Consider the following 14,052-nt stretch of genomic DNA (forward strand, 5'->3'; position numbering starts at 1 on the left):
AAGCATATTTTCACTTAAAATAAGTAGAAAAATCTGGTAGTGGAGCAAGTTTTTCTTCCTTATTACAAGCACAAAAAACTTGCTTTCACTGGCAGATTTTTCTACTTATTTCAAGTGAAAATTCATTTGAAACAAGTGAAAATGATCTAAAAACAAGTTAATTTTTTAGGTGATGAGTCTTATTTTAAGTGGAAAGAGATTAGTTTTGACTAGAAATGAGACGTTTTGACAAGAATGTTTTTGCAGTGTAGTTTTCACCACACATGTAATCTCTGCATTCACACACATACATATCAATCACCTGGCAGCGTTGTGACTGTCACAGCACTTCTTAAAAATGTCGCCATTTGCTGCTTTTATTTTTTTCTCAATCATCTTATACACCACTCTTAAACTTGACTGTAACAGTGTCGGTGATTTTACCGGTGATAACGATGGGTAATGTTAATAATAATCTGATGATGACATGTTTGCATCTTTCTTCACATGGAATGAACAGTCTTATCAGTATATTATGTGATGACTGTGTGTTTGAATGTATCATGATGACCTTTCTCTATTAATAAAGTCATATTTTTCTATTAGTCAAAGACTTGTGTGTGAGTGTGTGTGGAGACCAAAGCTTTTTCACGTGTTTATTCATCACAAATGGTTTTAAATTGGAAGCAGAAAGAGCTTAAGCTTAAAGTGTGTGTCACCTGTGCTTCTCCTCAACAGCTAAGATACCCAATGACTTTGGAGACGGGCGGCTCTTCGGTAGAGACCCTCTAGGTGGAGGTAAGCGCCTTTTAAAAAAAATATTTTATCTTTGCTTTTTTTCAAGAACAGTTTTCAAGAAGTTACAGTAACAAACTGATACAACATAATCAAATCAGGGGAAATTTCAATGTCCACAAGGTGGCAAAGTAAAAATAAAAGGAACTCAGTGACAGGACAATAGAAAGTTTTCCATGTTATTTTGTATTTTTTTTATTATTTTATCTTTTTTTCTTTTCTATTTTTTATGTTATGAATTTCTGTAATATCTTACTTTGAAGACCAACGCTGTTTTTTTACATAGGGGAGGTATTTTCATAAGCCTTTTTTGGCTTCTACCTCTCCTGCACAATGTTTAACTTCACTATTTTCATTGTTTATGCAGGTTATATGATGTGCAAATAAAAAAAAGTTTAAAAAAATAAAATAAAAAAGAAGAAGTAAAAAGTGGAAAATAAATAAATGAAAAAAATGAATAATAAAACTGACAGTAATAAATAAATAAAGTACAATATACAATAATCAAAGAAACTGAGACATGAGCAGAGGAAGAACGTTAGTCTCATCAAATCATCACGTCTTCACAAAGTCTGTCCCCTCCCTTCCTGTCGCAGGGTTACAGTTCCCCGACTGGAACACCCCCTCCCCGTCCTCCGACCCTCCGGTGACCCGCGTCTCGGAGAAGGACAACTCCTGGCTCTACACTCTGGACCCCATCCTGGTCACCATCATCGTGATGAGCTCCCTGGGCGTCCTGCTGGGGGCGGTGTGCGCCGGCCTCCTCCTCTACTGCACCTGCTCCTACAGCGGCCTGTCGTCGCGCTCCTCCACCACCCTGGAGAACTACAACTTCGAACTGTACGACGGCCTCAAGCACAAGGTCAAACTGAACCAACAGCGCTGCTGCACCGAGGCGTGAGGCGAGGAGACGAGGACCAGAACCAGAGAAAGAGCCATCGTGTGAAAACCTCTCACTATTTTCTTCATTTCCTCCAGTTCACATTAGCGTCAGTTTACTTGCAGATCCCTGGACACATGGACAAACCGGAGAGCCGATTTTTTTTAGCTCCAGCGAGAACTCGTTTCCTGTTTAGGAAAACGTGGCACCGTCCAGTGTTTGCTAGTTTTGGTGGTGAGAGAAAGGCAGAGGTTACCCTCACGGATTGTTCCACAGGCCTCAAAAAGATAAATATCTACACATATCAATTACAGATTCCTGCTCCACCAAAAGAGAAGTGTTTATAAATGCATCATAGATTTGTAAGAGGTCTAGTTTTGAAACTGGATAATGTAAGCTACACATACTGAGTCAGAACACGTGTTGGAAAGGTGGTAGGTTAGGAACGTGCTTAGAAAGCGTCTTTTTTGATCACATGTGAACACAGTGGCCTAGAACTTAGCTCCTTTGTGTGGCCCGTTGATTTTTCTGTTCCGTCGTAGACTCTGCTACCGACCAGCCTCCGTCCTCCTCTTAGTTCCCGACAGCCTGTGGTGTTTTTAGTCACCGACGTCCCTCCAGTTTGTCTTTCAGCTCGGTCAACTCTCCTTTATGTTTTAATGTTTTCGTTCTGTGATGGCAGATAAGTAGAAGAAAAAAAACCCGAAAGAAATGTATGTGTGTGTAGGATTTTGGGGGGGGGGGGGGCGGGAAGGGAGGGGGATTTTGAGACGTTCTGTTAATGGCGGAGAGACGTTATTGTTAGATTTAGTTGTTGCTGGTTCCTGTCAAAGAGAAGGTCATGTTTACATTGTGGTTAATGCTAAAAAAAAAAAAGGTCAAGGAGCTTTGGTTGGTGCAACCTATGGATTGCTGGGAAGAGCGGAGGCCGAGAAGCACTGAAGAAAAAAAGGAGAAACAAAGAGAGAGCGAGAGAGACTATGACTGACAGAGCACTAAAAAAAAAAAAAAAAAAAGAAACCCTGCCTCCCTCTCTCTCTCTCTCACTCTCTCTCACACACAGAGGGGTAATGTTCTCTCTGTGCTTTCGCAAGGACAAAAAACAAATGGGATCAAAAACAAAATGCACAGCCAGAAACTGCTTTCTCAATCGACTGACTGACTGTGTGCCTGGACACACTACAAGCCTTAAAAGCAAACTGCTTGCAGAAGAAAAAAAAAGTTGAAAAAGGATCGTTGAGGCAACAGCGGGACAAGAGAGGAGCCGTCTATCTCTCTCTCTCTTCACATGTGGACCTCAAAAGCCATGATTTAAAGGACCTACTCCCTCCCTCCCCCCAACACACACATGCACATACATCACGCCACCCCTCCCCCTCCCCATCCCTAACCCACCTCAACCTGCTGGCTACTTGCAACCTGATTTCTGAAGTTTTAGTTTTTTTATCATTTTTATTTTAATTTTAATGTCGGCTCTCGCACAGCAAGGCGGGCGTTCTTCGGGGCGGTTCTGAACCAATCAGAAAGAGTCTTGTCTTGCACGATGTGAATGGACTCGTAAGCCATGAGCGAGGCGAGGGCGAGAGACCCTGCCATGCACACGCACACACACATACACACATTACGTCACTTGTATATACAGATTGTATATACCTCCTCTCTCTCTGACATATGAAACTTTGGACACACATACATACACACTGGAAAAAATTGAAGGGAATAATGGCCGCTGCTGAGAGGTTTATATATCTGAGACCATGGATTCCAGACACACACACATGCACTCAACATATCATCCCATTGAACCGCGCCATGCACACACACCCACACACATAGACACACACACGAGCCGTCCCTCTCCTCTGAGGCCCGCATCGCTGGACCCCACTGACTCTCTTCAAAGTGCCTTGGAGCCTCGGGGATCCAGCTTGCCTTTGGAGCCGGTATCAGCTACAGTAATTTGACACTGACAGTGACATTGACAGTCACAGCGCCCCCTTCAGCCCGGGAGGACCAAAACATGTAAAAGGACTGGACAGCCCCCCCTATGTACTTTCCCTCCCAATTCCCCCTACTCGCTCCCTCCCTCCCTCCCTCCCCCCGTGCACTGCTCGGACTGCTGTTGTTGTTGTTTTGAAGGGGTCTTTGTACAGAAAAGCTCTTTTTATGATTGTTATTATAATTATTGTTATGATTATTTAATAAAGGATTTATACCATACTGTGGAACGCGCTCGCCAACATCTTACTTATTGCACCGACCGGGCACAAGAACAGGAAGGTTGGACTGACTGACATTCCTGTGATGCTTGTGGACACAACTAAATGCTTCCTGTCCACAAACTCCAGCCCAACTTTCACTTTTAATTGCAAAAAAAAAAGTGTACACACACGGGAAATCTCGCACACACAAAGCCATGCGCCCCCTCTCTCTCCCTGTCTCACACACACATACATAATACTGTGTTGTCAGCCCGCTACACTTGGCCTCTAATCTCCCCATGATGTCCCATTAGTCTGGACCTCTGGTGGCCCTCATTTAGGAGCTCCAACATCAAAGCTTTGAAGTGCCCGCCGTCTTAGCCACACACACACACACACACACACACCTACACATACACACAAACACAGGCGGCTCATACAGTACACATGCAATTACTGTGCGTCTCTTTTCTTCAGTTTCCCACACAAGGTTCCTATTATCCACACGAGCTTTCTTCACCTAAATGCATACCCTGTTAGCAAATGTGGCACTATAGTTTCAGATCCAGGATGTGATATCTTTTACTGTTGTGTGCCTCAAGTATATGGCAGCCTAAGTGCGCCAAAACTTTGCTGTGATGTCACAAATAAGTCATTATAATGTATTAGCTACTAATTGCAGCAGTGTTTTAAGTGTGAGTTGATATGAAACGGTGTCTGCAGCCCAGGTATGACATTATGAGCCGTACGAACGCGGTAAAGACACGTGTTGTCGTTGCACAGCGGAGGTGGCGATGGCTGTTAGCATGCTCCGGTCCGTGACATAGCTGGGCCAATTACCGCCTCTGAAAAAACACAGACAATCCCCAGTCCGCTGGAGGAGTGCGATGCCATCTGCTCGCAGGTTTGATTGATCCCGGCAGAACAGTCACGACCACATCACACGAATGAACGCCGACAGGAAATTACCAAAGGAGCCAGATTGTCATTGTTCCATACCGCCTCTTGTTTTCACAGCCAGATTATTCTTAATTTTTTTTTCCCTCCCTGCGAGTGTGTGTGTTACCCAAATGTTGTTTTTCTAGGTTTTTATCAGTCGGTAACGGCACACTGCAGGGGCCCTTTCCTTTAGCCGTCAGATCAGAGAGTTCTTTTGCCTCTGAAGCCGAGGCGGCCTTCAAAGAAAAAGCTCTGGCGCCCTGTAAGTCGATAGGCCAGATTGTGGAGGGAGCCCATTTGAGGGACGCGCTACAGGAAGTGACTGAAACACACAGCTAATTAATCTGGGGATTATGTAATCAAGATGGAAGAGAAGACAAACGGGCAACACATTAGTCATCACAGTTAGGGAGGAAACTTTGTTTGGTTTTTTAAGTTAATCACTTAGTCTTTCCTTTATGTTATTGCATAGAGGCCCAGCAAGGAGAGGCCTGGCTGGATCAAAGAACATTCATTCTAATGGTTGTTAAAACCTTGACTAAAACCAGCTTGTGGTATAATCACACCGAATATTAACATCCCCTTTAGAAATTCAGAAATCCTAAATTTAAAATGAAAAAAAAAATCCCTGTATCCTCCTCCCTGCTCCTCCAGTGACAGTCAGAAGAAGAAAAACCACCTGGAGACTAAACCTTACATCTCTTTCAACAGCTTCCAGAAGACTGTCACAAACCGCTGCAGCGCTGCGCACGTACATGCACTTGCAGAAGCTGACAGCACACTTACATTTTTAGATATGTTTCATGTACACACACACATACACACACATGCACCCACATGATCCCAGTGGTCTTCCCGGGAAGGGGGCCCAGATAATCTTGTCGGGCCTGCCAGCGGTTCAAAGCACCTATATGGGTCAGAGTGGGGAGGATGGAGGATGGGAAGGGGCTCTGTGGCAACTTGCCTGCCAATGACAGCAGACCCAATGACAACAAATGCCAATGTCTTGTATAAACACCAGGCAGACCATCACTTTCCTTCCTGTGACATTATCAACCACCCCGACCAACACACACACACACGCGTCACACACACAACCACCAGAGGATACAGCCTTTGAAAACAAACACATGGAGGAAATGATTGGATTGAGAAAACCCTCTATTCAGGGCTCCAAACTAGGCCAGCCTTCTTGTCATTGTGAAGCAGCACAGAGGAAATTAACTTGATAAAAAAGATACTGATGACCAGGGAGCACATCATCATCATCGACGGTCTGGCTTCGGTTTTGTTTCTGCTCCGCTGTTTTTCTGCTTTGGCGGCAATGTTTGGGTGCAGAGCGTTGGATTTGATTTCCCAGAAGCATCTTAGCTCGGTTATTTTCTCCATCAACAGATCTGAGGCCGTTATAGCTGCAGGAAAAAAAAACAGACTTTTCCTCATAATGGAACTTTTTGTTGTGGACACACAACATGACAAGAGGCCCTATGCGGTGGGCCACCTGTTCGCTCGACTGGAGGCTGGTGTGTTTACAGTCACGGTTGCCCTATATAGCCCGGGAAACTTGTTATCGGGCATGGTGGGACGCCTCCTCCAGTGGGTCCCAACCATCTGTCTGGAGTGATTGTGTCTGGGTGTGTGTGGAGGTGTCGCAGCTCAAGTGCTCGACATCAGAGACCAATGAAACTGTTGGAGAAATAACAGTTGTATTGTTTGGATAATGGCTTCAGATTAAAGCAGCACGTCTGTAACTTTAACAGTACTAGGACCCCATGGACCTTAAAGGCATCGTTATTATCCATCTATTTGAATATTTCATTAAAATGAGTTAAACAGATATGTTGCCCAAGGAAATCTTTATATCACAGATTCTATATTCAATTAGAGAAATGTTCTATTTTGGTATCGGGGTCAGTGTTACCACTGGTTTAAGAGGCCTTCTTTTGTTTGAAAGTCTCATTTCTTTGTGTGTTTTGAACCATATTTGTGGTCATGACACATTCCCTTGTTTTTCATTCCCTCGTGCAAATAAACCTCGTTTACAACATGTTCCCATTTAAATAAGACTCCACACTCAGTCCATTCAAAAGTAATTAAGGAAGAAGATCATTGTTTTATATGCTCTATAAACAAAGTGAGGACTGATGAGTCTGAGAAGTTTTAACGCTCTAAACAGATGAAACAACTTCTGTGAAAAGCTTAATCAGTGTAAACTCTTGAACCTGAGAGGGAGGGGGGGTAAAAGCAGCTAAAAATGTATCTGTCGATCAGGAGTGAAGTAAGCTGTTATTGCAGCAATCATCCTGACAGGTTGTCAGGATTTTGAACGCTGGAACATTTCGGACAAAAAACATCTTAAAGCTCCTGTAATAATCTGTTCGATGATGGCGCTGTAGACAATTCTTTACTCCAAATCTGTCAAACAATTTTCAGCATGGCTGGGGGGGGTGTCAAGGCTGTTATTATTTGAACAAGTATGTCGATAATAGAACGAAAAAACAAAGTTGTATTTCATGAAAAGTGGTAATCAATTAACAATGACTAAAGCATCAGGCCTTCAAGAACGCAGCTGGGGCAGATTTCAGAAATGAGCATCCACACAGCTGTGTTCATCATGATTCGCTCTCGTCGCCATTAAAGTGGGGAAGAAAGACTGAAAATGAGAAATAGAGAATCATGCGAAAGGGCTGAGTGTGTTGAGGGGAAGCTGCACCTCAGTTTAGTTTGTTGGAGTAATTGAAATGGCCTTCTCATAACTTTCTCTTCAAATTAGGGCTCTTTCATTACGTATTCCATTGAGGCGATAATCAAATTCAATTGCACTTTGAGACCCATCTGTTCCAAAATAATTGACGTTTCTATCCCTCACACACAAAAAAAAAAACAAGCTTCCCCATCTCCACGGCTCGGCACATAAATCTCCTCATCTGAATCAAATTAGCTCCACGAGTTACGTATGTTTACAAAGTGGCTTTGTAGGAACACCCACCACATTTCCCCTTTAAAGAAGTTGGCAGAAATGAAAAGGTAATTTTTTCTTCTTGCACTTAAAAGGCTTCACATTTGTGTTAATTATAAGTGAAGTAATAGAAGAAAACGCATATCTACACATATAGATATTACTACTCCCATTGTTTATTTCCTTCATACACAATACTGATTTCCATTATGGCATGAAATTGCAGTCACTGTTTTGTTTTGCTGTTTGTCTTCTGACTCTGTTCCCGTGATTTGATCAGAAGCAGTGTAAGCTGCGAGGGAAAGGGATGTGGCAGAGGAAGATTATGTGCCAGTGAGGCCAGAGAGGATGAGAAGCCTCAAGAGGAGAGCTCTCTGTGTTTGGTTAATGTGGGATGGAGCTCTGTGCTCTGTGTATATCCTAAGTCCTCTGAGTGGGCTGCTGTTGATGGTACGGGTTATATTTTCTGCCTTGTAGGAGGTGGAAATAGTGCGTGTGCGTGTGCGACTGTAATGTGGTGACATCCTTCTCTCTGTGATAGCTCTGTAGCACGACGCTCTGAGGAACTGCACCCAGGAGAAAGCGGATTTACAGCCTCATTCAGCTGTGCTGAGCTCCAGTTAAACATCATTCAAACTGCCAACTTAGCAAACCCTTCTCTCCTTTTCTTTATCTTACCCCACACTCACACACAAACAGGCACACACAGGCTCTGGCTGATCGACGTCATGGTGGTAAATTCATGGGAAATTTGCAGAGGGTGTTTTTGGAGATTTATCTCTTTGCATTCCTCTCATTTTTTTGTGCCGGTATTGTTTTTCACCTGGATTATTATATCGCAGCGATGAATCTCACAGTCGCACGGCCTTGAAACTACCACAAGCTTCTATACCGGCACCCGGAAATATTCATGGGGTGATTTACAGGGAGAGACACAGAAGGCGGTTTAAAAGTAGAAAATAAACTGTGTACAATTCAAACAATAGTGATGTAAAGAGCCAAACAGAGCAGGGAGGAAAGGGGCCAGCTCAATTTCCTTATCAGTCCCTCTCAAGCTACAGTTTGGGCCCTTGGAGACATAACAGCATCAGGCCGCTGGGACACAAACATGGAGTCAAGTACACATCATAGTAGAATAAGCAAGCTGCACAAAAGGCCTTCCTCCCATGACCGAGGCCACACACGCACAAAACAGTTTCCATATATACACTGCGGGAGTAACAACAAACAAGCAGCCCAATGCAGCCACAGAATCCTGCTGAAAATATCGAATCAATATCCCGTCTTTATTTTTGCAACTGTTTGGACTTGGCGTCATCGTGGGATTATTTGTTACAGTAATAACCCTCAGAGGACGGGACCAGGGGAGCACACGCCACCTGCCCTCTCCTCTGAGCACACCTGTGGTGGGAAAACAACACGAGTGGGCGTGTGTGTGTGTGTGTGGGTGGGTGGGTTGAAATGACAATAATGTGTGTGTTTTTGTTTGCATGTGTGGACTTGCTTCTGTGCTTGCTTTACATTCACAGCATTGAGTGGATGCACAGGTTTAGTTACTGTTTCTCCTCCCACTTAGGCCACTCTGCGCTACTCTTTTTTTTTTGGTTACAGGCCTGTCTCCATCACCTTTTAGTTGTTATGGAAACAAGGGTGGCTGCAGGAACAGCATTAGCATGGGTGTTGTATGTTAGCCCCAGAGAGCATGGCATGCTAAACAGAGTGAGTTCAGCAGGTCAAACCACAGTATACGTGTCGCACTCTCAGCATCTTTGCAAGAAGGAGAGGACTGCCTCTCAGATTTATATAGAAGTGAAAACACAAAAGGTTTTTTGCAAATTATGCGCATATAAATCTACTACTGCTCTGCCTTCCACCTGTATTTTCCAGCCATTTGTGTCCAAAATGTGATTTTTTTTTTTTCTTCCTCAACTTGATATAACGAGTTAGAGGGGCTGTGAGCCTTCCTGCTGCACAGTGCATGGCGTCTCCTGCTGAGTTTTGACTGGTGGCACTGTCAAAAATGTTTCCATTAAAAAACAGTTACCGTAACTCATGAATATGAGATGATGCATTTCAAAGTGTGCAGGCACGGTACTGTATATATACGTCTGCGGCGTTGTGTTTCCCTTCTTCCTTCCTACCTATCAACAACAACTGGTGTTAGAAGAGTAGCCTTTGACTCAAAACACACACATATACACACACACACAGATATACACCACCACGGGCATTGCGAAGTGTCTGAGAGCATCAGTTGTTCATCAGTGAGAAGATGCTTCCAGTATTCCCACGACCCCCAGCCAAATAAATAACCCGCCCCCGCCTGACACCAGCGAGAGTCCCTGTCTCCAGATGCTGTGCCTGCCTCGCATCAACCCGCCAGGCCTCCTCTTCCTCTTCCTCCTCCTCCCCTTCCTCCCCTCCCTCCTCTTCCATAACCACATTACAGCCTGGAGGAGAGCAACACTACCTGCATGCAATCAGCACATGCATATACTGTATACACACACACACATACACAGACCAACACCTGCACGGAGATGTGATGGATGACCGTCCCCTTCTCAGTAATGCACAAAAGCATTATCCGTCACCCTCCAGCCCAGAGGAAAGAGATGCTCCTTTAAAATTGACACTCTGCTCTCCGGCAGCGTCTCTGTGGAAGTGGGAGCCTGTGGAACCACCCAAGCAGGAAGGTGCCCCCTCCTCCTCCTTAATCTGTTTTAGGTGGGATATCATTTGGGAGAAGCGCTTCTATTCCAGTTAATACTTCTCGCTTCATACTCCATTATTCAAAGTTGTTAAGGATAAATCAAACTAAGTGTGCGTTTCTGTCACGCCGGAAGGCTCGGTGCATGCTGGGAAAACTCTGATACTGCAAATCCTCAGGGTCAAATCCTGGATGAGATAGTTTAAAATTATTTTTATTTATTTATTTTGCACATTATGAATGTTTCAAAATGTAATTATGTTTCCATGCACATGCAATCAGCTGCTCCTGCACAATCAGTGACACCTGGCGAAGCCCCTCCTCCTCCCACAGAGTGTCTGAGCAACAGTCTCAGGTTTGTTGGAGCAAACACCTCTCTCCCCAAAAGACAACATCATAAGGTAGAGAACATAACATCTACGGGTTTTGTTTTTGTCACCATGCTTTGTTTGGTCGATTAATCTTGTGAATTCCCTCTGGGGATGAAAAAGTGAACAGTAAACCACTCACAACTGTCAAGAAGACTTTTTGGTGCACCATTTATTGCTGTTTGTGATCACTCAGTTGAGTGTTTGGTAGCTGTGTTGTGGTAACGCTGAAGTAGAATATAAAATGTCTTCAGGCCGCAGCACTGGAATAATATCTACTATAAAAATCTGTTTTCATTTCATTTTCACTTTAGTTTATCCCTAAAATAAAGCCCAAGACATTTATTCCCTTGGTATGTATACTGTGTATGAAGCTCCTAGTTATAAATTGTCCTGTTTTGATGAGTCTCAGTGATCTTAAAGAGCATTTTGATTATTTCTCACTCACTGATAAGGACAGTTCAGTTCACTGGGTTCAATCTACAGACACACTGCAGAAGTTACAGTAAAGTATCTGGACTACTACAGACTGGTGCATTAGTTCTGCCTCCTTAAAGTTCATACGTCATTCTTCTGTTTGTTATTAAGTCTTGTGCAGTAACACACTGCTGACCGCACGTCTGAGGAATCCACAATCATCCACATTTATTCACAGAGGTTCTGTTCATCTGCATATTGCCTGTCTCAGGTGCTGTTGCCATGATGTGGGGCTGCCTCTAGTGGCCAAAGCAGAGTATTGTTAGACATTTATAGGTGTGTGTGTGTGTGTGTGTGTGTGTGAGGTTGTGCTGCCAGTTCTGCAGCTCATTGTGCCGATAGGTCAGTCTGAGGGCGCCGCATCTTCGCAAACAACAACTCCCTGGTTCATCCAGTCTGCTTCTGTATCTGTGACACACTCACCCACACACTGACGGCAACAAGCAGTCAATCTGGTTTTCTATACACTGTGTTATCTTGCACACACACACATACACATAGACACACTCAGTATCTCTTCTCTGTCTTTCTCTACCCCTTCACTCTCACCTCACCTCCTGGTTTCACGGCCCGGCTCTCCCCTTTCCCTCTCTATCTGTCTGTGTATGGGTGAGGGTGCAGTTCAGCAGCAGTGGAGGGGACCCCTTTGTGTTTGTCAAGAGCAGTTTGACAGCAGATCTTATCCGCTACTACGCTGTTCTCTTCGCAGCAGGAAAAAGTGGCTGGACTGCTGTCAGTGGTCTGCTCGGGTCAGACAGCTCAAGCTCAGACTCTGAGACACAATGTCAAGTTCATCAAGCTGGAGATCATCGACCCTGTTTGTTGAGAGGCTGGTCACTTGCTTCATGAAGTATCAAAAAAAAAATAAGAGCATCTGATACAGAAACACCTGAGTGTGCCTTAAAGGGATAGTTCAACATTTTGGCAAATTGGCCCATTGCCATAATCCCTACAGTTTTAGGAGTAGGTTCAATACCTTTATTTTTCCGTGCAAGCTGTTTTTAGAGCAGCGGAGCAGAGCTGCAAGTTGTTTTCGAGGTAAATTCATGCAAAACCAATGATGCACGTTTCCACTTGGGGCAGTTTTTCAGCAAGCAGTCTCTGCATTTGCCTCACAAACAACTCTGTCTTGTAACGTTCTGTTATTATCTCATAGCGTGGTGAATGTGCAGGTCACAACTTGTCCATGAGAGCGTTTTGGAGTTGATGAGGGAAACCAAGAAATCCCATGAATCCCATCCGTAGCGTAGCTCTGAGCAGCTTGCAGCTCTGCTCCGCCGTTCTAAAAATAGCTTGCACTGACAATTAAAGGTAACGAACCTACTCCTAAACTATAGGGATTATGGCAATGGGCCAATTTGCGAAATGTTGAACTATCCCTTTAATTCAGCACAAATACGTAGGTGGTCCACTCCATTCAAGTACAACAATGATGAAACAGGTTGAAAACCGCTGTAGGACGCCAAGAGCATGTGGGTCACCACCAGAAGAGTCTAGACCAGATGTCTAAAACACAAACAAGCACATTTTCTCTATATGTGTTTGGACCGTGGGTTGTCTCTGGCAGATAAGCTCATCTGTTCAAAAACACAGACAATGGTGGTGAGGGTGAAGCTTGTGGCATGAATACAGATGTCAAAATCATTCGATATATGCCGGGGATGTAATGTAACATCATCCTTTCACGTATCTAAATAACACAGGACATGCCTTTTATTCATCCTTGCCCAAGAAATATGACTCAATGTTGCACCTGTGTTGCATTCTGGACATGAATGCCCTTCTGAAAATGTGATGTATTAGTCTCTATTCGGATGGGAGCTGCTGGAAATTTGCACAACAGCACTGCAGCATAGGTGCAGATGTTATATTCTCTATAGAACAGGCAGCCTACACCTTTGATTCTCATCCGTACAATAAATCACGGGTGATTTGTGAGTATTAAAGGTAGCAAAGGTCACCTGCCATAGTGAGCTGGTGGTAAGAACTGAATTCACAAAGCCCAATCCTTCAGTGAATGCTACATTCAAGAACCAAAAGCTGTATTGATCGCCCTTAGTACTAATGAGATTGGACGTACCATTCCTAATACCACCAATATTCCTTTCTCGCTAAATCAACGGATTAGATTGGCATACACATCCGTCTTATCCCCGCCTGTTACCGTCCACATGTGTCAGGCAGCTCCGACTGAACAAAGAACCATAAAAGGAGTAGGAGAGAAAAGGTGGATTGAATACATGAAAAGACACACCTAACGAACTTAGAGGGCTCCAGCAGGGCCTGTATGCTGAGGTAGAGACGCCCACAAAAGGGGAGAGAGATGAGGGTTGTGATGGACAGGCCATCACATCCACTGGGGGGACAAAAGAGCGGGGTGACAAGCAGCCCATGGACAGACGGTCCATTTCCACTCACACAAAAGGACCAGGGAGATGAAGCAGATTAGCAGCTCTTTATGCCCATTGTGAGGCTCTAAATGATAAGATTTACCCCTTTTCCATCCCAGCCTGTGTCCCATGTGTGTGGATGTGGATGTGGATGTGCATGTGTGTGAGAGTGTCTAAGCTCGCACTATAATCACAAGCTCTCTCGCTCTGTCTTTTCTGTTTCTGTCACACCACACTCCATCAGGATGTAGCTACTCCCTCCTTTTCTCTTCTTTTCACACACAGGTACATATACACACATGCACCACGTCTAAGGAGTCTTTTCTTTATCCTCATAGGAAGGACAGATGTGAC

General features: G+C 44.1%; 1 protein-coding gene across 2 annotated transcripts in view; it reads left to right on the forward strand.

Moving 5' to 3' along the window:
• Positions 1-2,329, forward strand: part of nrp2a (neuropilin 2a) — a 58,917-nt gene extending 56,588 nt beyond the window's left edge. For both annotated transcript variants that reach the window (XM_083990545.1, XM_083990546.1), the window contains 2 exons: positions 718-777; positions 1,371-2,329. In XM_083990545.1, coding sequence (XP_083846671.1) covers positions 718-777; positions 1,371-1,675 — 365 coding nt within the window. In that variant the 3' untranslated portion in view covers positions 1,676-2,329. The remainder of the gene's footprint in view (positions 1-717; positions 778-1,370) is intronic.
• Positions 2,330-14,052: the final 11,723 nt, after the last annotated feature.

Source organism: Trachurus trachurus, assembly GCF_905171665.1.
Source record: "Trachurus trachurus genome assembly, chromosome: 2".
NCBI classification, from domain to species: domain Eukaryota; kingdom Metazoa; phylum Chordata; class Actinopteri; order Carangiformes; family Carangidae; genus Trachurus; species Trachurus trachurus.